The following is a 25,531-nucleotide window of genomic DNA, read 5'->3' on the forward strand; positions in this document are numbered from 1 at the left end:
CGTGAAAGATTTTTAAGCATTTGCACTATGGCTTTGATTTTTTACGAGTCACAAATTGGCACTTCTTTGTAGAGCTACGAGGCCTCCGACACAAAATTACCCGAAATATTAACCGCAGTGTCTCTCCCATCGCACAACTCATCTGAAACCAAAGAAAAGTACACGAAATCTTCAAATTTTGAATCAGTTGATTTTTATATTCTTAGAAAGTTCTTGTATTTGTGGGCAATTGTTTGGTGGCTTTATTGAAGATCTTCAACTTGCAAAATATTATTTTTAGACTTTTCCTTTTAATTTAGTAACATTTCTCCAACTATAATCATTTTTGTTTAGCAGCTCACCATCTAAAAATGGTTTTCTTTTCTTTTCTTTCTTTTTTTTTTTTTTTTTTTGTGTGTGTGCAAGAATCCAAAGCATTTTACAGAAGTCTAAATTTACAAGCTCAGATTCTGTTAAAGAGGGAAATGTTTTTTGGACAGAAAAAACTTCTGATTTCATGGATTCTTTTTTGACATTTCTGTAGAAACTCCTTATCAAATTCATTACGTGTTTGCTGAAAATGTCTCTCAACATTGTTTACAATCTTTAATATTTCTTTATTAAAAGGAAGGAAACCTTTTCATTTTGCTCTGTCGTGCCAAATTACATTTGCCATTCATTTTGAAAATGCAGACACAGTCTCGTTCCAGTCTTATTTTTCCCTTTACTGATCTGGTGTAATACCAGCTTCTGCACTGTCACTCAATTTTGCATCACTAACGTGCTGTCATTTTATTTTAAGAAGCGTCAGGGCACCTGGGTGGCTCAGTTGATTAAGCGTCCGACTTCTGCTCAGGTCATGATCTCATGGTTCGTGGGTTCGAGCCCCGTGTTGGGCTCTGTGCTGACAGCTCAGAGCCTGGAACTCGCATTTAGCAGAAAAAAAATTTCACAGTTTTAGTTTATAAACTAAAAATAATTCAAATGACATTAAAGTTTTAGTTCCTACATTTCAAGTGCTCAATAGCCACATATTGAACTGCAGAGATCTAGATTTTAGTGAACTTTTTCATCAGTTGTATTGTTGTATTTTATTTTTTTAGCATTACAATGTTGCTTTTTTTATATAATTTATTGTCAAGTTAGCTAACATACAGCGTATACAGGGTAGTCTTGGCTTCAGGAGTAGATTCCTGTGATACAATTGATAAATCACTGTAAACACCGAATAAAGTCAGTAATTTTTTATATATAAAAAAATAAAATACATCTTGAAAATAAATGTAGTTTAAAACTTTCAAGTCTAGATAATTTGTAGCAAGTTGTTAAATTATTGCACTGCAACCAGGCTAACAAACATATAAGAAAGACATAGCAATTATTTGCACATAAATTATTTTCCTAAGTTGCTGGTAATAGTTTGTTCTCTTAAGCGAGGAAGTCTAACACACAGTAAATGTTAGCTATGTGACTGGTATTATACTAACAAAGCGTCATATCCCATTTATCAAATTTAAGTTTTATCACGACCCTGAGAAGGAGGCATTATTCACATTTTATAGGTAGGGAAACTGATGCTCAGAGAGGTTAAGTAACTTCCTTTAAGTCACACAGCTTGTGAGTGGCAAAGCCAGACCTATGAACTCTGCACAATGTCCTTCCAGGTACAGTGCCTGGCTTATTGTAGAAGGTTCGTGAGATCCATAAGTCATGCTTTTGGGAGAGAATGTGGGCAGTGACCTCGGTGGCTCCCTGGTTTCTTATTCTAGAAAGAACTTAAGAGTCCTGGTTTCCCAGAATTTAGGATACTCAAAACAAGCATTTCTGTATGCAGTAAAATCTAGATGCTGAGAGTCTGGATGGAAGTTGAGTTATCCAATCTTCCTAATCTCCTCACCTGTCCTCCTGCCCTCCCCCAAACCCAGCAACCTTTAAACACACTTTAAATAAGTGTTAGCCTGGTAAGAATATTATTACATCCTTAATTCAGCTATCAATGAACTTGTAGTATATGATAAAGTTTTTGGAACTGGGCTAGGCAATTCTATGATGGAGACTTCAAAGAGGGGGTTTGCGCTACAAAATAGGGTGGCTGGAAAAGCATGGGTTTGAGAATGAAGCAGGAACGAATCTGAATCTTGACGGCCAAGAACGCCCTGTATCTTTAGACAACTTACTTAATTTTTCAGAGCTTCAACTTTCTTATCTGAAACTGGTAACATTCCTTAACTCACAGAATTATTCAAATAGTCAAATGTTATTACTTGTTGCAATTTTAATAGTATTAATGTCTCCTTTGGTATGTAGATCCCAAATGTGGTACCTTTTCAAAGTGATGTCTTTCATTTTAATTCTTGGGACTACTCATGGTGCCTTTCGATCCCGAAGATCTGTAAACCCTGAAGCAAACATGAATATCGTAAGCTGCTAGGAAATAAATGCTAAGTTGCCAAAAATAACAGGGAATACTGCTATTCCTTTAATTAGGGGGTGCTTTTATTTTAATAGATCTGCAGTCAAATTTATATCCTCGCATTCGTATATTTTGATATGAGTCAGCCCATAGTCCCCATTTACTGTTCTGTAGCTTTAGGCTTATTTTGTCCCTGGATGAAAACATATATAAATATTTATGGAGGACTTACAAATTCTCTTTTGTATACACGCCTAAACATACAAATTTCAGACCTAAGCTTACCTATGAGCATAGACATACAAACATCTTTGAATAAACATATATTTTTAAATTGTATCTGGTTGAGTAAAAGCATGACCGATTAGTAGTTAGAAAAAAATAATGTATAAGACTGATGAATATAATGTATAACACCTTGGTAGGTGTTCTATAAATATCTATTACTGAATGCATCAATGAACTAGTGAAAAAAATAGTCCTAATGTTGAGACGGTATGAAGGTCCATTATTACATTAATAGGTTACATTGTTATCACATTACATTAACAGACCAACATACCAAAAGGTTTCCTTTTTCTTTATCTAGAGCCAAATTATTTCCTATTGGGGCTACCCAGGTGAAGTGCATGATGTTGTAACTGAAGATGGTTATATCCTTGGCCTTTATAGAATTCCTTATGGGAAGGCGAACAATGACAATTCAGGTAATATTCAATCGAGAACACATTGGTGACTTTCTGGGACCTGAGATTCTTCACTTTGCCACTTCTTTTCAGTAAGTTTAGGACAAGAAAAGCATTTAAAGATTAAGTGCACCGAAAACTTCGCATACAAGTCTCTACATGCCTCAAAAAGAGAATGTGATTTTCCACTGGTTTCCGGTTCACAGAGGGTTTTGTTGTGTGTGTGTTTTTTTTAATGTTTATTTATTGTTGAGAGAGAGAGAGAGCAGAGAACAGGCAGAGAGAGACAGAGACACAGAATCTGAAGCAGGCTTCAGGCTCTGAGCTGTCAGCACAGAGCCCGACATGGGTCTGGAACTCTTGACCCGCGAGATCATGAACTGACCCAAAGTCCAATGCTTAACCAACTGGGCCACCCAGGAGCCTCTGGAATGGTTTTAGAGTGAGGTGGAACACAAATTGTTCCACGTTTTCTTTGTGGATCACTCTACTCATACGTGTTGATTCACGACAAGTTCTTTGTTTCATGAGGGGTTAGAAATGTAACAGGGTAACATTATTCTGTAGGTTTGAAAAATGGCTGGTAAAAATTTCTGTCCTCGTCTTTCGGCTCTCTTGTCTACGAATAGCAAAGAGATCAGGTTGGTAATAGCCTCATGGTTCTTTACTCCAACAATAAGGTACATCACTGTCAGAAAGTGAGGTGAAAACATAAAGCACTAAAATTTGTCACGAGGATTATAATTCTGTATCGGCCACTTATGAGCAGAATATGTAACAGATTACTTCTGCTTACTCATCTAATTGCTCAAATAAAAACCAACCTGTTTTGGGCTGCCTTGGTGGCCCAGCCGGTTAAGCGTCTGACTTTTGATTTTGGCTCAGGTCATGATCTCCTCCTGGTTTGTCGGTTTGAGCCCCGCATCGGGCTCTGTGCAGACAGCTCAGAGCTTGGTGCCTGCTTTGGATTCTGTGTCTCCCTCTCCCTCTGTCCCTCCTCCTCTCATGCTCTGTCTCTCTCTCTCTCAAAAATAAATAAACATTAAAGAGAATTTAAAAAACAACAATCAGCCTTTTTTTTTTCTTTCCTCTTTAGATTTTCTCCCTGAAAAGAATGTTTCTCATATTATAGAATACCGTCTCAAGTTCTCATTTTGAACATTAAAGTACATTTCAGAGAAGATATTAATTTGAAACCACCTCGACCAATGTAATTTGGGATCCCTATAAAGGTCACAGCTACTGGACAGAAAATATTCACATAGATTTAACATAATCATAGTGATCACTTTTCAGGGTATGATCTAATTTCACGAATACTGTAATAAAATATTCAAAGGGAATCTAAAAATGCAGTAAGGGCTTTAGAGTTGTCTAGAAGCAGGGCCAGAGACAGAGATTCAGGTGCATGTGATTTATTGCTGGTCTACCGTCAGGAGAAGGTCCTGTGGAAATCAGGGTAGGATTGTCAGGAGAAGGTCCTGTGGAAATCAGGGGAGGGCAGGAAGGAGCTAAGGAAGGATGGGACTCAGCTAAGTCCAGATGCAATCTGATCTCAGAGGAGCTCGTGGGTCCGTGAACTGACTACCAAAGTGGTCCCGCCTTGAAGTTAGGGAATTAGCCTCACTCTCCATGTTGCCACACCTTTGCCTGAAGGCTACTCATAGAAATAGATATAATCTCCTGCGTGAGGCAACTGCCACTCGCCCGGGGCCAATCCTACAGAGAAAGGGGCAATAATGAACACTCAGAAAGTAAAACCCACAGCAACTAGAAGAACGGTCCCCCTGCTTAGTAAAGGAAATCTAGATGGGGCACCAAAATAACAGAGTGCACCCCTTGTGTTGCTAGATCCGTCTGTTTTTCACATTAAGTTTATTTCATCCCGGTACAGGTTTTCCAGGATTTTGGAAGGTCCGAATTTCTGGGAAAACTTACAAGAGGAGGGAGGGGGGAAGAAATTATGACATCTGCTTTTGCAGGTGACCCTAGGGCCATGACTGGTACTCATACATTCCCAACTGTATTACCCAGTGTCGATTCCCCTCCCTCTGAGCTGCCTTCCCTGATGTGGCCATCCAGGTCCTCATCCCTAAGGGCTACCGTGTCCATAACAGGTCACGGTTGCAGTATTTACACACTTACAGGTGAGACAAGGCACGGGAGTAACAACAAAAGATATCCCAGTGAATCACATGAATACCAAATGTATTTTTCTATCCTCATTCTGCATCAGAAGCCCTACCTCCTCATGATGATCAGGACCCATTACTCCTGCCCATGTAGTGATTCTTTTCCTTGCCCCCAAGTCTTCCAACATGAGGAGCCCAAAGTGACCAGGCGGCAGTCATAGCTTGCTTCTTTCTTTTCTTCTTTCTTTTCTTTTCTTTTCTTTTCTTTTCTTTTCTTTCTTTTCTCTTCTTTTCTTTCTTTTCTCTTCTTTTCTTTCTTTTCTTTTCTTTTCTTTTCTTTTCTTTTCTTTTCTTTTCTTTTTTCTTTTCTTTAGATGTTTACTTCATGAGCTAGTGGAAGTGTTTTTTGCCTTAAACCAGGACCTCCAGATCTGAAGAGCCTTAAATTGTGAGGACAGAAAGTGCAAACCCCTGAGTGAGTTACTGGATATTAGTGTCACACCTAATCCCTTATTTCTCAGATTCATGTGTTCTACCAATTAGGGGAAGCAGCACTATGTTCTGGGCGTTTGTTTAAGGTATATAATGAGTCCTGAAGGATCAAACCCGTGCTTACAGGACTTCATCTCCCAGGTGGCTTCTCTACCGGGGTGTTGTTTCATTGCTCTGCGAGGCTGACAGCCTCGTGAGGGTTGTTATGTGGTAAAACCAGTGGCCTTCTAATGAACGCACCCTCTTTGACCTGGAGTGAATTCCTTTATTCAAAGTAATGTCATGAGGGGTTCCATATTTGTAGATCAGACATTCCGTGAACTCTTGAACAGTAGTGCCGGGTGTGGTTCTGTGTGGTAAGAAAGGGAAATCATAGCAGAAACAGATACCAATCCTGGTCAAAGTGCACTGTGGCCCTTTCTAGGAGAGAAAGGGTCTGATGTACACAACTGGCCTCCAAGCGGCTGGTTTGGTCTTTTCAGGGGGTGCTACTGTGTAAGATCTCCTTTGCAGACAGGTTAGACATACTGCCCGGGCAGTAGCTAGATCTGCTTTGGTCAGGGGCCCACACTGGGGGGCCAGTTTAGTCTACATCTCTGTCATCATGGCTCCTCCTTGGTGAGAAGCCCAAACTGGGGCAGCCAGTTTAGTCTACATCTCTGTCTTTATGGCCACTCCTTTTGTGAGCCCCCTGCATAGCACTGGGGTGGCCAAGACCACTGTCCAGCTGACATCTGCTGTTGAGTCATCCTATGCGCTTTTGGTTGGCTAGTGTGCCCTGGGAAGTACTTGTTTCCCTCCCCCGACTGAGTATTGTTCTGGAGGGCAGATGGGGAAAAGACCAGAGGAGAGTGTCTTACCTTCCTACGACAACTGCACCACAATGGACACTTCTGTAAGACTCTTTCCAATCTTTTCTGTGAAGTTCATGTAAGGTTCATGGGATGGAGCTCATAGGATGATATGGACTTTCCCCATTTCGACTGTACCCTGTCCTTCACACCCTGTCCTGTCCTTGGAGCCAGAGAACTGGCCTTCACTAATTCTTCAATTATTCTTCCCAAACTATTCATATTGGGTATCCCCCATGAAGAAGGGCTATGTCTCCTCTTTCCCTGTAAGCACCTGTCTCTCCTCAGATTTGGGGCCAGATTTTTGCTCTGTGAATCAGCTCCCTGATTTGTATATTATATATATATATGTGTGTATATATATATATATCAGGGATATATATATTTATATATATAAATATACATATATAATGATATATATAATTATAATATATATAATTATAATTATAATAATATTTATAATTATAAGTATAATTATATATAATTATAATATATAATAAAGATATATATAAATATAATTATAATAAATATAATTATAATAATATATTATAATATAATATATAATATATATTATATAATATAATTTATAATTATATATAATATATAATATAATTATATATAATATATAATATAATTATATAATATATAGTTATAATAAATATAATTATAATAATTATATATAAATATAAATATAATTTAAATATAGTAATAGTTATAATAATACATAATTATATATTTATATTATATATGTGTATATATATATATATATATATACACACATATATATAAAAGCAATATTTTTTCCAGTTTATTATACATCCCAAAACGGAAATAGAAGTTCTCCACTTCTGAGCTTTTAAATTTTGCTGATGTCCTCACCAGAGTATTTTTTTCAACCTGGTAGGTGTTCTATCCTGTGGGCTCTCCCAAGGCACGTTAAATCAGTTGGTGGGTGTTCTTTTCTCATTCAATAGATTAGCCTCCGTATCTTTTCTGCCACAGTCTGCTTTCTTATTCTGGAATTGTCTAAGCTTCTGAGAAACCCTGGCAGAGTATGAGGACTGACCCCTGGAACCACTGCGGCTGTGTTAAATCTTGTATCGTAGGAACGCACTCACGTATGAACAAACTCTCCCTTATCCAGCATATACGTATGTATATGTTTCATTTCTATCTAACATTTAGGCGGACTCTTCCAACTTCTGCGGTCATATACGTATTAGCCAGATTTTGTAGCTCTCTTAGCCTACAATCTCACCTCTCCCTCAGCAGACCCAACACGCTCCAGTCTAGCCACTGGGGACCTCAACCAGTGCTGGTGATGGAGTATCCAGGAAGGCACTGGGGAGGATCTTCAGGAGGAGAAGACCTGTTCTGAAAGATAAGTCAGAGGGGGCATTATGCTCGAACAAAGAGGAGTGGGTTCAGGGAACCCTGAAATGTAAGCTTCCAAAGTTCTCATTCAGACAGTCTCAGAGTCCTACTTCCCTGTCAAAGCCCCAAATATGACATAGATTCTTTCCAGCGCTGACAGTTCAACCTTCCCGAAGTCCCACTCTCCTGGCAATTAGTTCATGACCATGATTCCGGTTGAAATCAGTTTGCCCTCTGACTGTAGACGACGAGGTGCTGAAATGCCACTGAAAAGGTCTTAGGACTTGCACCCTTTGCTTTGAAGTGGTGAGTGATTGCCCCGGGTCTGCAATTTTCTCTCTTTAAAACACCATTGGCACTCAACAACAGCCGCCTGCTTCCCCAGACCTCATAATTACATTTCCTCTGTGCTTCCTCACTGTCACAGATACTGAGCAAGCCAGTCACCCCTTTCCTGTATCGGCACAGGAAACATGAATATCTTAGCCACTGGGCTAAGCACCACAACATCCAATGTTCTTTCAGTCTCTACCTACAATCAGTGACAGGTCCTCATTGTCGGCCAACCAGCAAGGAAACCAACTCCACATCCCGTCCTTAAATGTCTACTTCCTGGGTCACTTTCAGTAGTACGTCTAGGTCAAGTTCCCTAGAAACAGAGCCCGTGGCAGGGATTTGAAGGTATGTGATTTATTGAGGGGAATCTCAGGGAAAAGGAGATAGGAGAAGCAGAAGAGAACAGAGGATGGGGCCCCTGGCTTTCTAAGTGGTTAAGCGTCTGACTTCAGCTCAGGTCATGATCTTGTGGTTCGTGAGTTCAAGCCCCGCATCGGGCTCTGTGCTGACAGCTCAGAGCCTGGAGCCTGCTTTGGATTCTGTGTCTCCCTCTCTCTCTGCCCCTCCCCTGCTCATAATCTCTCTCTCAGAAATAAATAAACATTAAAAACAATTTTCTTCATAAATAACTTTTAAAAAAGAAGAGAGCAGAGGAAGGAGTTAAGCAAATATGTGGTCTCGCCTGGAGTCTAGCCTCCCCTTCCATCCCTTGGGGTGATACACAACACGAAGTACATCAGAGTTGGTCCAACCCAGAAGCAAGGGACTCAGCTCTCTGTACCTTTGTGTCAGTTGGTTGAGAAGGTGGCCTCCTTCCTCCTGTGGTGTGGGAGCTCCCTTTCAGCCAACACCGTACATTCTCAGCCTCCCCCGAGAAGGGGCAGCCGGGTACAGCTTGGTAACACGATAGCTGGTGGGCGCAAACATCAGCCTGGTCAGTGGGTCTGTGCGGGGCGCCCACAGCATTGGGGCAGTAGACGCTAATGATGCGGATTATGCGTAAATCACAATTCGGGGCTTAACAAAGTTACTCGTGAGCACATTTAACATTACTCAAAAGGTGTTATTTCCCAAAAAGCTTGCAAGCATAATCAGAGTTCTGGGAACTCCGTTGGGTAACTAGCACAGTGGTTCTAATGATAACACATATATTGAATATGTCTGTGAAAATGTGATTATAAAGTCATCTTACGAAATGGAAGAGTGGGAAAATCATATACAATATAATATTTTATGCAATATGCTATTTAAAATGGATATGAGTGCTCCCATCACTCTTAGATATTTGAATAATCCTTAAAAGTTTATATATTTAGGGGCATCTGGGTGGCTCAGTCGGTTAAGCATCTGACTCTTTATTTCAGCTCTGGTCATGATCTCACTGCTCATGAGTTCGAGCCCTGCATCAGGCTCTGCACTGACAGCACGGGACCTACTGGGGATTCTCTCTCTCCCTCTCTCTCTGCCCCTACTCCCCTTGCATGCATTCTCCCTCTCTCTCTCTCTCTCTCTCTCTCTCTCAAAATAAATAGACTTTGAAAAAAGTTGATGTATTTAAATGAGACACGGCCTAATTATGCACTTGGTCATTTGAAAAATATCCATTAGTAAACTAAGGTGTTTAAACTAATGTGTTTAGGGGCGCCTGGGTGGCTCAGTCGGTTAAGCGTCCGACTTCAGCTCAGGTCACAATCTCGCGGTCCGTGAGTTCGAGCCCCGCGTCAGGCTCTGGGCTGATGGCTCAGAGCCTGGAGCCTGCTTCTGATTCTGTGTCTCCCTCTCTCTCTGCCCCTCCCCCATTCATGCTCTGTCTCTCTCTGTCCCCAAAATAAATAAACGTTAAAAAAATAAAATAAAATAAAATAAATAAATTAATGTGTTTAACACATTATATCTCTGACATGTATCTCTATATCTCTGACATAGAATGGGACTAAACATTAATAATTTACCCTATCTCTACAATATAAAATTAAACAAATTTTTTTAATCTCCAAACTGTCATGTATTAAAGATTGAATTTCCCATGAGCTAGTTACACAGATATTATAAAATTTATTTAAAAATTTTTTTAATCTTTATTTATTTTTGAGAGAGAGACAGAGTGTGAACTGGGGAAGGAGCAGAGAGAGAGAGAGACAGAATCCGAAGCAGGCTCCAGGCTCCGAGCTGTCAGCCCAGAGCCCGACGCGGGGCTGGAACTCACTGACTGCGAGATCATGACCTGAGCCGAAGTCGGACGCTTAACCGACTGAGCCACCCAGGCGCCCAGATATTATAAAATTTAAAAAGAAATTCTCTGCATCTTTCTTTCCAGCTCAGAAACTTGTCGTATACTTGCAACATGGCTTGTTGACATCTGGCAGCAGCTGGATTTCCAACCTTCCCAACAACAGCCTGGGTTTCATTCTGGCCGATGCCGGTTATGACGTGTGGCTGGGGAACAGCCGAGGGACTACGTGGTCCAGGAAACACCTGTACCTGAAAACAAACTCCAAAGAATTCTGGGCCTTCAGGTACCAATAAACTCAAATAATGTTTCCTTTTATTTGATAAGCGTATTGAACGTTTGATTTGGTTTTTAAATGAAATGAAATAGAATGCGGCTCTTTTCTCAGTCAGGTCTCTTAACAGACCATCAACGTGGATGCAAATTTTGGCTTGAAAATTAAAGAGTGCTTGTCGGATTTTAAGCATGTTTCTCCTTTTTCAGTAGTGACCTTCCTTGGCCAACCCCACCCTTCCTTCAACCATTCTTTTCCTCCATTACACTTAGTGTATCTCCCTGTACATAGAATACACGAACACCCTCTTTATAAGACTATCTTAGGGAGGGGCGCCTGGGTGGCTCAGTCGGTCGGGCATCCGACTTCGGCTCAGGTCACGATCTCGCTGTCCGTGAGTTCGAGCCCCGTGTCGGGCTCTGTGCTGACAACTCAGAGCCTGGATCCTGCTTCAGATTCTGTGTCTTCCTCTCTTCTCTGCCCCTCCCCACTCATGCTCTGTCTCTCTATCTCTCAAGAATACCTAAACATTAAAAAAAAAAAAATTTTTTTTTAAAGACTATCTTGGGGCTATTTTATTTCCTTGACTTTGTGTTCTCACGGAAGTTTGTGTTAACAGCCCGTTAATAGCAAGGGAATTTCAACGTTCTTTTTTCTTTTTTTGTCTTTTTTTTTTTTTTTTTTGTAGTTTTGATGAAATGGCTAAATACGACCTCCCCGCCTCCATTGACTTCATTGTGAAGCACACGGGACAAAAGGAAATATTTTACGTGGGCCATTCCCAGGGCACCACTATCGGTATGGTGCTAATGTTCCTTAAGGACTCTTGCAGGGTCTACAGGCATCCTTCTCCAGGGTGTGGGTGAACTTCCAGAGCTTCGAGGGAAGTAAAGGAGAGCCGGAGGCAGGAATGCCCCAGCAGCGCCTGGCAGCTTCCCCCCCCCCCTTCCCTTCTACCTTATCTTCTCTAGTCACAAACAATGGATTGTCAATAACATGTTGTTTGCGGTTTTGTTGGTTTCCAAGGGTACGAAAGTTGGCCATGCATCTCGAGATCATGGCTACCTCTTGGGCTACAAATAGAAATTTCATACCGACTCTTATTGTTTAAATGTAGCAAAGGACGTTGGGAGGGAGAGACTTGAAAGGGAAGTTTATGTTTATGCATTCAGGGTGGATGAGACTTAAGATGTGCACAAGGGCGAGGAAGGTCATCACATGTTTAAAGACGACTAGAAAAGAGCTGCCCACAGCTCACGGCCGTCATACTTCTGGCTCATGCGTCACAGCTTCACTTTCAGGAAAACAAATACATTCCCTAAGACCTAACATAATTCTCTTACGTGGTATGCTAAACTTTTGTACTTTCACCCTTTCCACTTTGGAAGTTACAAAGGCCATTTTATGATAGAAGCCAATATTAACTGAGTCTGTTCTAGGCTGAAAACTATCATTTTCTTATGAGAATATTCCATTTCCCGCTTTATTTTTTTTTCAACGTTTATTTATTTTTTGGGGGACAGAGAGAGACAGAGCATGAACAGGGGAGGGGCAGAGAGAGAGGGAGACACAGGATCGGAAACAGGCTCCAGGCTCTGAGCCATCAGCCCAGAGCCCGACGCGGGGCTCGAACTCACGGACCGCGAGATCGCGACCTGGCTGAAGTCGGACACTTAACAGACTGCGCCACCCAGGCGTCCCCCATTTCCCGCTTTAAAAGATGTGTTGAGTAACAGTCTAATCCCATTTTCCATTGATCTGTTCTCTGATGTTAGTTAGCCATGTGTCGGTTATCCGGAACCAGGAATCCTGGAAAATCATGAAATAAGAAGCAAGTGGGTTACGTGTTAGAGCTTATCGACTCATACTATGATATATAATTCTTTGGTTATTTGCCTTCTCGGAACTCAGAAAACAGAAAAGCTATAAAAATATTTAAGATGTGCAAATATGTAGCTTCATAAGATGACAAATAAGTGTCATATCAGTGACTCTAAACTAACAATATAATATAAACCAGCATTCGGTATCCTCTGTGCAAGAAGGCAAGGAATTTTTAAATAAATTAAAAGTAAATATTAAACTTATTTGACATTTATTGACTCTGTCACCTAAAGTGTAAGATTCAAATACCAGAAAAATCAACTTAGCGTGTTTTCACCATTGCTACTTATACAAATGCTAAATGTTGTTTCTGGTTTTTAAACTACGTGTTAACAAGACTGTTTTATTGCTGGTTTATCACAACTTATGATCTAGGTATTATTTTTAATACTAATAATCTGCATTATGTTGTGATTGATATGCATGTCTCATACTGGGTGATTGGTAAATGTTTGATAAGGGAATTAAGAAATGAGTAAGTCAACAAATAATCCAGTGACGAAATGGGCAGAAGACATGAATAGACACTTCTCTAAAGAAGACATCCGGATGGCCAACAGGCACATGAAAAGATGCCCAACGTCCCTCTTCATCAGGAAAATCCAAATCAAAACCACACTGAGATACCACCTCACGCCAGTCAGAGTGACTAAAATGAACAAATCAGGAGACTATAGATGCTGGAGAGGATGTGGAGAAACAGGAACCCTCTTGCACTGCTGGTGGGAATGCAAACTGGTGCAGCCGCTCTGGAAAACAGTGTGGAGGTTCCTCAAAAAATTAAAAATAGATCTATCCTATGACCCAGCAATAGCACTGCTAGGAATTTACCCAAGGGATACAGGAGTGCTGATGCATAGGGGCACTTGTACCCCAATGTTGATAGCAGCACTTTCAACAATAGCCAAACTATGGAAAGAGCCTAAATGTCCATCAACTGACAAACGGATAAAGAAGATGTGGTTTATATACACAATGGAATACTACTTGGCAATGAGAAAGAATGAAATCTGGCCATTTGCAGCAACGTGGATGGAACTGGAGGGTATTATGCTAAGTGAAATAAGTCAGGCAGAGAAAGACAGATACCGTATCTTTTCACTCCTATGTGGATCCTGATAAACTTAACAGAAGACCATGGGGGAGGGGAAGAGCAAAAAGTTACAGAGAGGGAGGGAGGCAAACCATAAGAGACTCTTAAATACTGAGAACAAACTGGCGGTTGATGGGGGGTGGGAGGGTGGGTGATGGGCATTGAGGAGGGCACCTGTTGGGATGAGCACAGGGTGTTGTATGGAAACCAATTTGATGGGGCGCCTGGGTGGTGCAGTCGGTTAAGCGTCCAACTTCGGCCAGGTCACGATCTCGCGGTCCGTGAGTTCGAGCCCCGCATCGGGCTCTGGGCTGATGGCTCAGAGCCTGGAGCCTGTTTCCGATTCTGTGTCTCCCTCTCTCTCTGCCTCTCCCCCGTTCATGCTCTGTCTCTCTCTGTCCCAAAAATAAATAAACGTTGAAAAAAAATTTTTTTAAAGAAACCAATTTGACAATAAATTATATTTAATATAAAAAAATTTTAAAAAATAAATAAAAAGAAAGGACTTCGCCTGGGTGGCTCAGTTGGTTAAGCACCTGACTTATGATCTCTGCTCGGGTCATGATCCCACAGTCCGTGAAATCGAGCCCCATTTTTGCCCTGCGCCGACAGCACAGAGCCCGCTTGGCACTCTCTTTCTCCTCTCTCCTCCCTGACTCACACTCTCTGTCTCTCAAAATAAATAAACTTTAAAAAAGTATTTAAAAAAATAAAATAAAAATAAAGGACTTTAAGTCCATCAGAGTACTTACACCAGAGTACAAGCCTACATTTAGTAGTGGATTTAACTTAAATAAATAGAGCTAACCAATTGTGATAGAAGTCATACTAGAGGAAGTGACCTACATTTTATTAAATGTTTTTATCTCAAAGTTAAAAGGATTACCCTCAAGAATGTGGTAGACTTAAAACCCTTAGCTAACACCATACTCAGTGGGGAAAAACAGAGTTTTCCCCTAAGATCAGGAGCGAGACAAGCATGTCCACTCTTAGGGGCGCCTGGGTGGCTCGATCAGTTAAGAGTCTGACTTCGGCTCAGGTCATGATCTCACGGTTGGTGAGTTCAAGCCCCGCATCAGGCTCTGTGCTGACAGCTCAGAGCCTGGAGCCTGCTTCGGATTCTGTGTCTCCCTCTCTTTCCGCCCCTCCCCAGCTCACACTCTGTCTGTCTCTCAAAAATAAACATTAAAAAATTTTTAAAAGAAAAAAAATGAGCAAGTCAATTATTCAAAGTCTATTGAATTTACTCTTTAAAAATTGTTTTTTTGAATATTTATTTTTGAGAGAGAGAGAGAAAGAAAGAGAGAGAGAGGACAGAGCAGGGAAGGGGAAGAGAGGGACCGAGACACAGAATCTCCAACATGCTCCAGGCTCTGAGCTGTCAGCACAGCTGACACAAGATCATGACCTGAACCAGAGTCAGATGCTTAACCACTGAGCCACCCAGGCGCCCCTGAATTTACTCTTGTTTGCCACGATGTCATTTATTACGATGGTAGTAACTGCATAAGAGTAGTTAATCTCTGTCTTATTTTCTTTCAGCTTTCATAACATTTTCCACAATACCAAAGATAGCTGAAAAAGTCAAAATATTTTTTGCCTTAGCTCCAGTTTTTTCTATTAAATACTCAAACAGCCCTTTAATCAAAATGGCATACAAGTGGAAGTCAGTGATAAAGGTATGTTATTCCTTTCCTCTACGTAGTTGACAATCCAAATGACAATATTCTCTCCTTTCAAAACGAAAGGTCTTGGCTATGTGTGAATTTAATTTTGTGATTTTATTTGCACTGGATTCTTGCTTTTGTTTCTACAAAGGAATAGGGTTTTACTTATAATACCTTTGGACATGTTATTATGAAGGAAAATCCAGCGGTCAACTTATCTCTACCTTGTGTTTCCAAGTTTTGCCCTTAATGTAAATGTTTTAAAGTAATGTGAGATAATGCGTTTGATTATAAATATAGTGAACTCATCACACCATTTCCTGATTGATTATTTTGGTCTTCCAAATACAAATAAAGTAAATTTATTTTACAGGCTTTTGTTGGCAACAAAGCCTTCTTACCTAATACTTCATTTAAAAGATTTGTTGGTTCAAAGCTGTGTCCACTAAAGATTTTTGGCAAGATTTGCCGTGAGGTCTTGTTTTTGATGTATGGATGTGACCTGGAGAACTTAAATATGGTAAGAACAAGTTGAATTTGAAATGTATTTTGTCAGTTTTTAGAAAGCAGCTCGTAACAGTGCCTTGTGTGTTATTTTGTGATTTTCCCATATATACTGATAGTTAGATTCTTAGTCTTTCTGATTTTGTGACTGTACCAACATTCTGAAACTGATCAGCATTAGTACGTTGAGATAATTTTGCTTTCGCATTTGTCTTGCTCTCTGTAAAGAACAGAGGGCAGCCGCTGTGATGGGTATCTTTACTGGTCTTTGCTTCTGGGTGTTAGTTTCCCAAAATTTCTTGTATTTGTCTTCTATCACTTGTTTGTCACAACTCCTACTCTTTTGTTTTTAAGTTCATTTACTTATTTTGAGAGCAAGAGACTATGAGTGGGGGGAAGGGCAGAGAGAGAGGACAGAGAGGATCCCAAGCAGGTTCCATGCTGTCAGCACAGAGCCCAACGTGAGGCTCGATCCCATGAACCGTGAGATCATGACCTCAGCCAACATCGAGAGCCAGACACTTAACTGACGGAGTCACCCAGGCGCTCCCACAGCTTCTACTCTTATATCTTGGTTCCTAACATTCCTTCCCTTTCTTGTTGATCTCTTTGTAATTAGCATTAGTGCCCGCTAATTATCTTACATGCTCCTGGCATTTGTCAAAATTCCTGCAGTGGAAAACTGTTTCAGTGCTCAAGCCCCTATTACCGAGGCCCTATGGATTGGTTGTATCTACATTCTATTACAGATGTAGGCATTCACTCTAAGACTTTTTCAGCACATTAGATTTAAAAATCCAGATTTGGCAGGGGCAGTTGCAGCATTTAGACTAGTGGTTGGTTCCTGCACCTGTACGATTTAATAATTTCTCAGTGAGAACCAATCTATTCATTCAAAGAAAGAGAAGTTGTCAAGATGCCCATTCTTACCAACTCAGTCCATAGATTCAATGCAATCGCAATCAAAGTCCCAGGAGGTTATTTTAAGGATATTGACAAACTGCTTCCAAAGTTTATAGAGAGAAGCAAAACTGAGAGTTACCAACACAGTATTGAAGGGAAAGACAGAGTTGAAGGACTGATACTACTCAACCCCAAGACTTATTATTAAGCTACAGTCACCTACAGTCATAGTGTGGAATGAGTGAGAGAAGAAACTACTAGATCAGTGGAAGAGAATAGAGTGCCCAGAAATAGAGCCCCATAAGTATCATCAACAGAGCTCTGACAGAGGAGAAAAGGCCATGCGATAGAAAAATGACAGTCTCTTCAACAAATGGTGTTGGGGTTGGAACAAGCAGATGTCCACGTGCAAAAAAAATTTCTAGACACAAACTTTACACCCTTCACAAAATTAACTTGAATTCGGATCATAGAGCTAAGTGTGAGATGCAAAACTGTAAAACTCCTAGAAGATAACATGAGGAAAAAACCTAGATGGCCTTGGGCATGACAATGACCACCAGGGTGCTACATGTGTTACAACTGATGAACATACATTGACACATCGTAAGTACCCCAAATCTATAGTTTACAGTAGGGCTCACTCTTGGCGTTCTACATTCTAACAAATGTATAATGACATGTATCTACCATTATGGTATCGTATAGAATAGTTTCATTGCCCTAAAAATCCTTTGTATTTCACCGATTCATCCCTGCCTACTCAGCTCTTGGCAATCATTGATCTTTTCACTGTACCCACAGTTTTGTCTTTTCCTACTTGGAATCCCACAGTTTGTAACCCTTTCAGATTGTCTTCTTCCCCTTAGTAACACACATTTAAGGTTCCTCCATGTCTTTTCATGGGTTGGTAGCTCATTTATTTTTAGTGCTGAGAAATATTCTCATGTCTGGATGTATCACAGTTTACCTATGCACCTGCTAAAGGACATTTTGGTTCACGTGTTGACAATTATGAATAAAGATGTTATAAACATCAGTGTGCAGATTTTGTGTGAATGTACATTTTCAACTCCTCTGGGTAAATACCAAGGAGTGTGATTGCTAGATTGTATGCTAAGGACTCCTTTTGCTTTATAAGAGACCCACCAATGTGTTTTCCAAAGTGGTTGTGCCATTTTGCGTTACCCTCAGCAATGAATGAGAATCCCCGCTTCTCCATATCCTCACCATTTGGTGCTCACAGTGTATTGGACTTTTATCATTTTAGCAGGTGTATAGTCATCTCTTACTGTTCTTTTGAATTGCATTTCCCTGATAACGTATAATGTCGAGCATCTTTTCATGGTCATTTGCTATCTGTGTATCTATTTGATGAGGTACCTGTTAAAGTCTTGGCCCATTTGTAAATTGGGTTGTTTGTTTCCTCATTGTTGAGTTTGAAGAGTTCTTTGCATTTTGGGGGTAACAATCCTTTACAGATGTATCTTTTGCAAATATTTTCTTCCAGTCTGCGGCCTGTCGTCTAATTCTCTTGATACGGTCTTTTGCAAAGTAGAAATTTTTAAGCTTATTGAAGGCCAGCTTGTCAGTTATTTTCTTTCACAGATTGTGCCTCTGGTATTGTATCTAAAAAGTCATCACTAAACTCAAAGCCAGCTAGATTCTCTCTGCTATGTTACCTCCTTGGAGTTTCATAGTTTTGAGTTTGACATTTAGGTCGGTATTCCATTTTGACTCCTTTCACTCTTGTGAAGGGTGTAAGGTCTGTGTCTAGATTCTTTTTGTTTTTTTCTTTTTGCATGTGGCTATCTAGGTGTTCCAACACCATTTATTGAAGAGATTGTTGTGTCTCTATTGCATTGTTTTTTCTCCTTCGTCAAAGATTAGTTGACTCTATTTATGGGGGTCTATTTTGGGGCTCTCTGTTCCATCTATGGATCTCTTTGTCCATTCTTTCACCAATACCACACTGTCTTGATCACTGTCGCTTTGTAGGAAGTCTTAAAGTCAATTAGAGTCAGTCCTCCAACCTTCTTCTTCCCTCACAATATTGTGTTGGCTATTCTGGGTCTTCTGCTTCTCCATCTGGACTTTAGAAGCAGTCTGGGGGTTGTTGATTTCCTTAAAATAACATGCTGAGACGTTGATAGGATAACATTGATGTTATATGTCTTGGTCACTGACTGAGGTTCCCAGGGACCCTGTAGGCAAATGCAAACCTAGGTTGACATGAAGGCTACTCTATTTGTGGTCGCTTCATTTTTGAGTTGTGTGAAACTTCGGGACCCCAGTTTGTCACAGAGAGAGTTTCTTATTAAATCTCCCAACTGCCTTTGGCAGGCCCTGGGCTGATTTTTGTTTTCTTCAACTAGCTAAGTTCTCAGAATGAAACTTCAGATCCTCTAAGGCTGGCAAAGAACTTGAAGGAAAACTGGCTTCAGTACTTTGCTTTTTTGAGGGGTCTTTGGTTTTTTTCTTGTCTACTTTTCCTGGAAAATTTTAATTTAATTTAACTTAATTTAATTTAATTTTTTAAGTCTATTTATTCATTTTGAGAGAGAGAGCATGCACGAGTGGGGGAGGGGCAGAAAGAGAGAGGCAGAGAGAGACAGAATCCCAAGCAGGCTCCACACTGTCAGCACAGAGCCTGATGTGAGGCTCGAACCCACAAACCATGAGAACGCGACCTGAGCTGAAACCAAGAGTCGGATGCTTAACCAACTGAGCCACCCCAGTGCCCCCTGGTAACTTCTTCCTATATTTTCTGTTTTTTTGCCTTCAAAAAAGGATGTATATCTATGTGAGTTCCAAGAGTTCTGAATGTTTTCCATATGGGATGACGGACTATGTAACTTAGAAATCTAATAATAGCTTCTACATTAATGTAAAAATTACACATGTAGTAAGTACATTTATGTATTTAGTGGAATATAATTTAATCTTTTGTTTATATTATTTGTTTAAAAATAACTTTACGTTTTCTTACAATTATTTACTTTAATAAATATCAAAGATTATGTTCTCTATGATTGGGCTAAGCATAAAAATAATTTTTTAACCCCTCAGAGTCGTGTGGATGTGTACATGTCACATAACCCAGCAGGGACATCTGTTCAAAACATGCTTCATTGGAGTCAGGTATAACTTTTAAAGTGCATTTTAGTACGATTTTAATCTTTACTACTCTTGGTTTATCCCCCTCATTCTCAGAATCATGCCATTGCCATAGGATGATAAATTTGGAAGGATAAAATGAAACTTACATATTCGTGTAATTCTTCATAGATTATAATATGTTAATATCATAATCTATCCGGCCCTCTAACCTAAGCAACGATCAGAGCAATATAATTATTTTCTGTTTTACAAATAAGAAAATGTTAATAATTCAGAATAGTAGACTAGGAATCATCTAGGTCATGCCCCTCATTTGACTTGCCCCAAAATTCAAGGCTACTCCTCTAAAAAAAAAACCTAAGATGAGCACACAGGTGTCCCAATGTCTAGTCTGTCACTAGACTACACTTTCTCCTCTGTGAAACTGTGAAGTCCATGAGGGCCGTGAGCCATTTTGTTCACTTTTGTATTTGCAAGGCTGAGAGTTCTGGGGAAATAGCAGACACTTAAGAATGTTTGTTGAATGCATACTGGTGAAGAAAAAAATCCAGTGTGAATATCATGTCAATGTTGAGAGCCAGGATAAGATCCTAGAAAAAACACTGTACTTGAGATCAAAACACCAGATGCTGAGTCCTTTCTCTGAACTTTACTGGCAGTGAGAGGCTGAGCAAGCTCATTTAATCTCTATGAATTCAGTTTCCTTAATTTTAAAAATGGAGTTAATAATAATGCTCTGACCTAACAAAAATATTATGAGAGTTAAACACGGCGATGATTATGAGTGTTATTTAAACTTAATAAATACCGATGAATTTAAAGTATTGTTGAGATAGGGGTGCCAGGTGGCTAAGTCGGGTAAGCATCCGGCTTTGGCCCAGGTCATGATCTCACGGTTCGTGAGTTCAAGCCCCACAGAGCTATCAGCACAGAGGCACCTGGGTGGCTCAATCAGTTAAGTGTCTGACTCTTGATTTTGGCTCAGGTCATGATCTCACAGTTTATGGGTTCTAGCCCCATGACAGGCTCCATGCTAGCAGCATGGAGCCTGCCTGGGATTCTCGTTCTCTCCTTCTCTCTCGGCCCCTCCCCTGCTTGCTCACTCTCTCTCTCTCTCTGTCTCTCTCAAAATAAATAAATGAACTTAAAAAAAAAAAGTTTCATTGAGATATTGGTTAAGGGCTTTCTCATTTAAAAATGTTTAAATCTAGGGGCACCTGAGTGGCTCAGTCAGTTGACTGCCCAACTTCGGCCCTGCTTGTGATCTCTCAGTTTGTGGGGTCGGGCTCTGTGCTGACAGCTCAGAGCCTGGAGCCTGCTTCAGATTCTGTGTCTCCCTCTCTCTCTGTCCCTCCCTGCTCACACTCTGTCTCTCTCTGTCTCTTGAGAATGAATAAATGTTAAAAAAAATTTTTTTACTGTTTAAATCTGTTCAGTGATTGCTTTTGAGGTAAATTATTAAAAATCTTCGGCTTACCGTTAGATTTAGCTCATTGCTGATGATAGCCAGGGCAGGAAATAGAAGCAACCTTTGCGTGCATATTGAGCACCTAGTATGTGCCCTATGTTGTTCTATGCTCATTGTACTTACCAGTGAACAAACTAAGTATCCCTGTCCTCCTTAAGCTTACATTCTAACAGTAGATATACAGACAGTAACCAATAAGCAAAGCAAGTAAGTAAATCATCAAAACTTAAGAAGGGGCTAGAAGCTATGGAAAAATAAAGGGGGGAAAGGAGGATAAAGAGATGAGGCATACAGGGCAGGGGATTGTGTTTTTGAATAGAGACACAGGCCAGCCTCAATGAGATGGTGACATGTGAGAAAAGACTTAAAGGCGCTGAGAAAGTTAGCAACGTGAACAACTCGGGAAGAACATTCCGTACAGACAGAATAGCCGGTATACAGGCTGTTAGTCAGGAGCATTTCTGAGAGTCACGGCTACAAGGTCCCTCCAGCTGATGTCAGTGATTAAGGGAGGGCGGAGTAGGAAAAGGGGGCAGAAATGGAATAGAGCCAGAAAGAAACAAGAGCGCCATTGTTAGGACGCTGGCTTTCTAGCTCAAGTGAGTAGCCCCTGCAGGGTTTTGAGCAGGGAGGGGACATGATCTAATTTACGTTTTGGGGGCGCCCGGCTGGCTCACCTGGCACAGTGTGCGGCTCTTGATCTCAGGGTCGTGAGTTTGAGCCCCACGTTGGGGGTAGAGTTTACTTGAAAAAAAAGAAAGGAATACTTTGGGTGCCACGTTGGATAGGCTGAAGTGGGGCAAGAGTGGAAGCCGTGAGAAAGTTAGTAGATTACTACTGTAATCCAAGTAAGAATTGGTGATGGCCTGCACTGATGTGTTCCCAGGAAGGGTGGTAAAGAGGGTTGGATTCTGAATTTACATGTGGTTTGTAAACACGCAGCCAAGGACACTTAATGATGGATTCTACGCGAGGAGAGAGAGGAGAGTCTTGGATAACTCCAGAGGTTCTGGCCTAAGCAACAGAACGATCCAATTGCCACTAAAGAAGATTGGGAGGTTTGGGGGTGGAGTGGGTTTGGAGGAAAGATACGATGTTGTAGTTTGGAGATGTTAAGTGTGAGACATCCGAATGATTAATCTGAAGAAGCAGTTGCTTACGGGAGTCTAGGATTTAGAAGAGACTCACAGAAGAAGACGGACGTTTTGAACACGGACGCCATTGAAAGCCAAGAGACCGGATGAGAACACGGAGTGAGTACAGATAGGGAGAAGGGGAGCAAGGCTGGAGGGCTGAGACATGGAAAGGCTCAGAGGTCAGGAAGCAGAGGCTGGATGAATATGCCAAAGAGACAAAAAAAAAGGAGCAGTGAGAGAAAAATGAAAATCAAGAAATGATGGTATTGTAAAAGCCGAGTGAAAAAAAGTTCTCAACGATAGAAATGAACAACTGTCAAGTGTTGCTCCTAGGTGACATGGGAAAATTTCTCCGAATTGACCAAAGTTCTACAAATGTTAAGGTCGTAAATAACCCTGGCCATTTTGGCGGCAGGAAAGAGCTACAGGGGAAGCAGTGTTCTCGGGGAAATCAGGTGGTCCAGACGACAAGGAGGTGAGGGAGCCCATCAGAAATGGGTTTTAAGATACAGGCTGATGACGAATTCCCAATGGTAGAGAGGGCTTTAGAGCTGGGGGGGAATTAGAATGAGACAAGATGTGGGGGCAGGGGGTGTATGGAGACCTGTCAGGTGTAGAATCCCAGAAAAAATAGTAACCCGAGAGTCTGAACCTCCTTGCAATGAAGACATTGTCAGGGGGAAAAAATGGGCATGATCAGATTAGACCTAGTAAGTTCAAAGCAGGTAGTGGTGGTGAGGCTGCAAGCATGGAGGGTGAAGCGAGGGATGGCTTCTGGCCCATTCTTTCGAGCGCTGTTGGTTGAAGCAAGGTGTTTAGGAAAGTATCACTTTAGCCCTAGTGCACTTAGTCCTAGACGCTCACTTTTGACCTCTGTGGATGAAACGGGATTTCTTGGGAAGCCTGACATTGTCCCCAAGCACACCGGCCCCCTTTAATAAGGTAGCAGACGTCGGGGGAAACATGCATTTATATGAAGATGATAGGATCATATTCTGTACGTCCCCTGCCCCCCGTCTCCTACCTCTTCCATTTCTTGCCCTTTACGAAGGAAGGGAGAAGCAAAGAAGTCTACCTGCGTATGAACCAACAGACAATACTCAACGCACACCTCACGCTCTCCCCTGCCGCGCTAATAAACACATGAGTATAATCTTACTTTAAAAATTTTTTCTTTCAGCTTTTTAATTCTAGTCGCTTGAGAGCTTTTGATTGGGGCAGTCCTGTTCTGAACTGGATGCATTTTAATCAGGTACATAATTATGTCTAAGCTAAAAACTATCTCTGGGCTCAGTTCAGATGACGTTGCAATAGAGAAAAGTTCATGTAAAGCCCGAGAGTATAATAACAGAGTCAGAAGAACCCGCAGGTGAATGTCACCGTGATTTGTCTCCATATTGTCTCATCCAGCCAGAAGGGCATTTCCATATTTTCCCTGTATGCTACCAAATATCTTGGATAAGCCCGGAGAAGTTGACAGGCTGTAGAGTGATTCATCCCATATATATTCAATTACATATATGTTGTATATATAATTGAATATTATATATTCAATTATAATATATATAATATTCAATTCAATATATATTCAATATATATTCAATATATTCAATATATAATATTCAATTATATATACATTGTTTATAATAGGCATAACTCTGTGCCTAGTTAACTAAGAAATAAAAAGCATAATATGGTTCTTGACCCTAAAACTATTTATTGTATTTGGGAAGATAAGATAAACTCATTATAATTAGGAAAATGTAAAAGTCAATGAGAAGGTGGTAAAAATTGTTGAGTAGCGGGACAGAAGTCTGGTCTGTCTCCTTCAAACTTACCCTTTTCCACCATACTTTTCTGCCTTAGCTAAACTCCATGCTTGATGCGGCTGGCTTGTGTAAAACTCCGAAGTCAATCAGAAATCAGAATCGATAAAGTCATATTTGACTTCGACCGCTGATTTTTACCATTTACATATCAGCAATTATGCAGCCACCAAAAATTTTGATTAAAATGCTTTCACGTTTGGGGTGCCTGTGGGGCTCAGTCAGTTAAGCATCCAACTTCAGCTCAGGTAATGATCTCACAGACGGTCAGTTCAAGCCCCGCATCGGGCTCTGTGCTGACAGCTCAGAACCTGGAGCTGCTTCGGATTCTGTGTCTCCCTTTCTCTCTGCCCCTCCTCTTCTCACACTGTGTCCCTCTCTCTCAAATAAATAAACGTCAAAAAAAATTAAAATACTTTCCCGCTTTACAAATGAGACTGCAAATACCTCTGTGGATTGTTTGAATGCTCTGAATTAGAGCAAACTGTCCAGTTTTGATTGGTATCTGACGTATTTCTAAGTAAAAATCATGGGGCGCCTGGGTGGCGCAGTCGGTTAAGCGTCCGACTTCAGCCAGGTCACGATCTCGCGGTCCATGAGTTCGAGCCCCGCGTCGGGCTCTGGGCTGATGGCTCGGAGCCTGGAGCCTGTTTCCGATTCTGTGTCTCCCTCTCTCTCTGCCCCTCCCCCGTTCATGCTCTGTCTTTTTCTGTCCCAAAAATAAATAAAAAACGTTGAAAAAAAATCGTAGTAACAATTCTTTCCTATCCATTGCTTCCACGGTAATAATTATTTTAGAATCAGCTTATTTTACAATGGTGTATTAATTCATCATTTAAAGAATCAGTAAAGAACACCTTCTGTGTATCATTTTCGGTGACGACTCTTGTTTCTACCCATTGATGTTTAGACAACTTCTCCATTTTACAACGTGACATGCATGAATGTGTCAACCTCAACTTGGAACGGGGCCCGTGACGTGTTGGCTGATCCTCAAGATATTAATAATCTACTTTCTGAAATCACAAACCATATTTACCACAAAACCATTTCTTCCTACAATCATATAGACTTCTTGTTCGGATTGGATGTGTATCATCAAGTTTACCGTGAAATCATTGACATTATCCAAGGCACTCTGTAGAGAACCACGGTCCTCTGTG

The 25,531-nt window shown here is 40.8% G+C and overlaps 1 protein-coding gene across 2 annotated transcripts; it reads left to right on the plus strand.

The window, feature by feature from the left end:
- The first annotated feature begins 2,290 nt into the window (after positions 1-2,290).
- On the plus strand, positions 2,291-25,531 carry LIPJ (lipase family member J). Of its 2 annotated transcripts, XM_047825144.1 has the most exons (9): positions 2,291-2,398; positions 2,982-3,099; positions 10,581-10,779; positions 11,456-11,565; positions 15,287-15,423; positions 15,785-15,931; positions 19,888-19,959; positions 23,723-23,794; positions 25,279-25,531. In XM_047825144.1, the coding sequence occupies exons 1-9, from the start codon at positions 2,294-2,296 to the stop codon at positions 25,510-25,512; spliced, it is 1,194 nt and encodes a 397-aa protein (XP_047681100.1). In that variant the 5' UTR covers positions 2,291-2,293; the 3' UTR covers positions 25,513-25,531. The 2 variants fall into 2 exon arrangements, with proteins under 2 accessions (XP_047681100.1, XP_047681101.1); XM_047825145.1 differs by lacking the exon at positions 15,785-15,931.

This window comes from Prionailurus viverrinus, chromosome D2 (assembly GCF_022837055.1).
Source record: "Prionailurus viverrinus isolate Anna chromosome D2, UM_Priviv_1.0, whole genome shotgun sequence".
Classification (NCBI taxonomy): Eukaryota; Metazoa; Chordata; class Mammalia; order Carnivora; family Felidae; genus Prionailurus; species Prionailurus viverrinus.

What these genes read in the sequence shown, in the direction of transcription:
- LIPJ (XM_047825144.1), top strand. Translation starts at nt 2,294, where the DNA reads ATGTGGTACCTTTTCAAAGTGATGTCTTTCATTTTAATTCTTGGGACT. An exon ending in GGCGAACAATGACAATTCAG is followed by an intron (nt 3,100 to 10,580) that starts GTAATATTCAAT and finishes CTTTCTTTCCAG; the next exon opens with CTCAGAAACTTGTCGTATAC. An exon ending in ACCTGGAGAACTTAAATATG is followed by an intron (nt 15,932 to 19,887) that starts GTAAGAACAAGT and finishes TTAACCCCTCAG; the next exon opens with AGTCGTGTGGATGTGTACAT.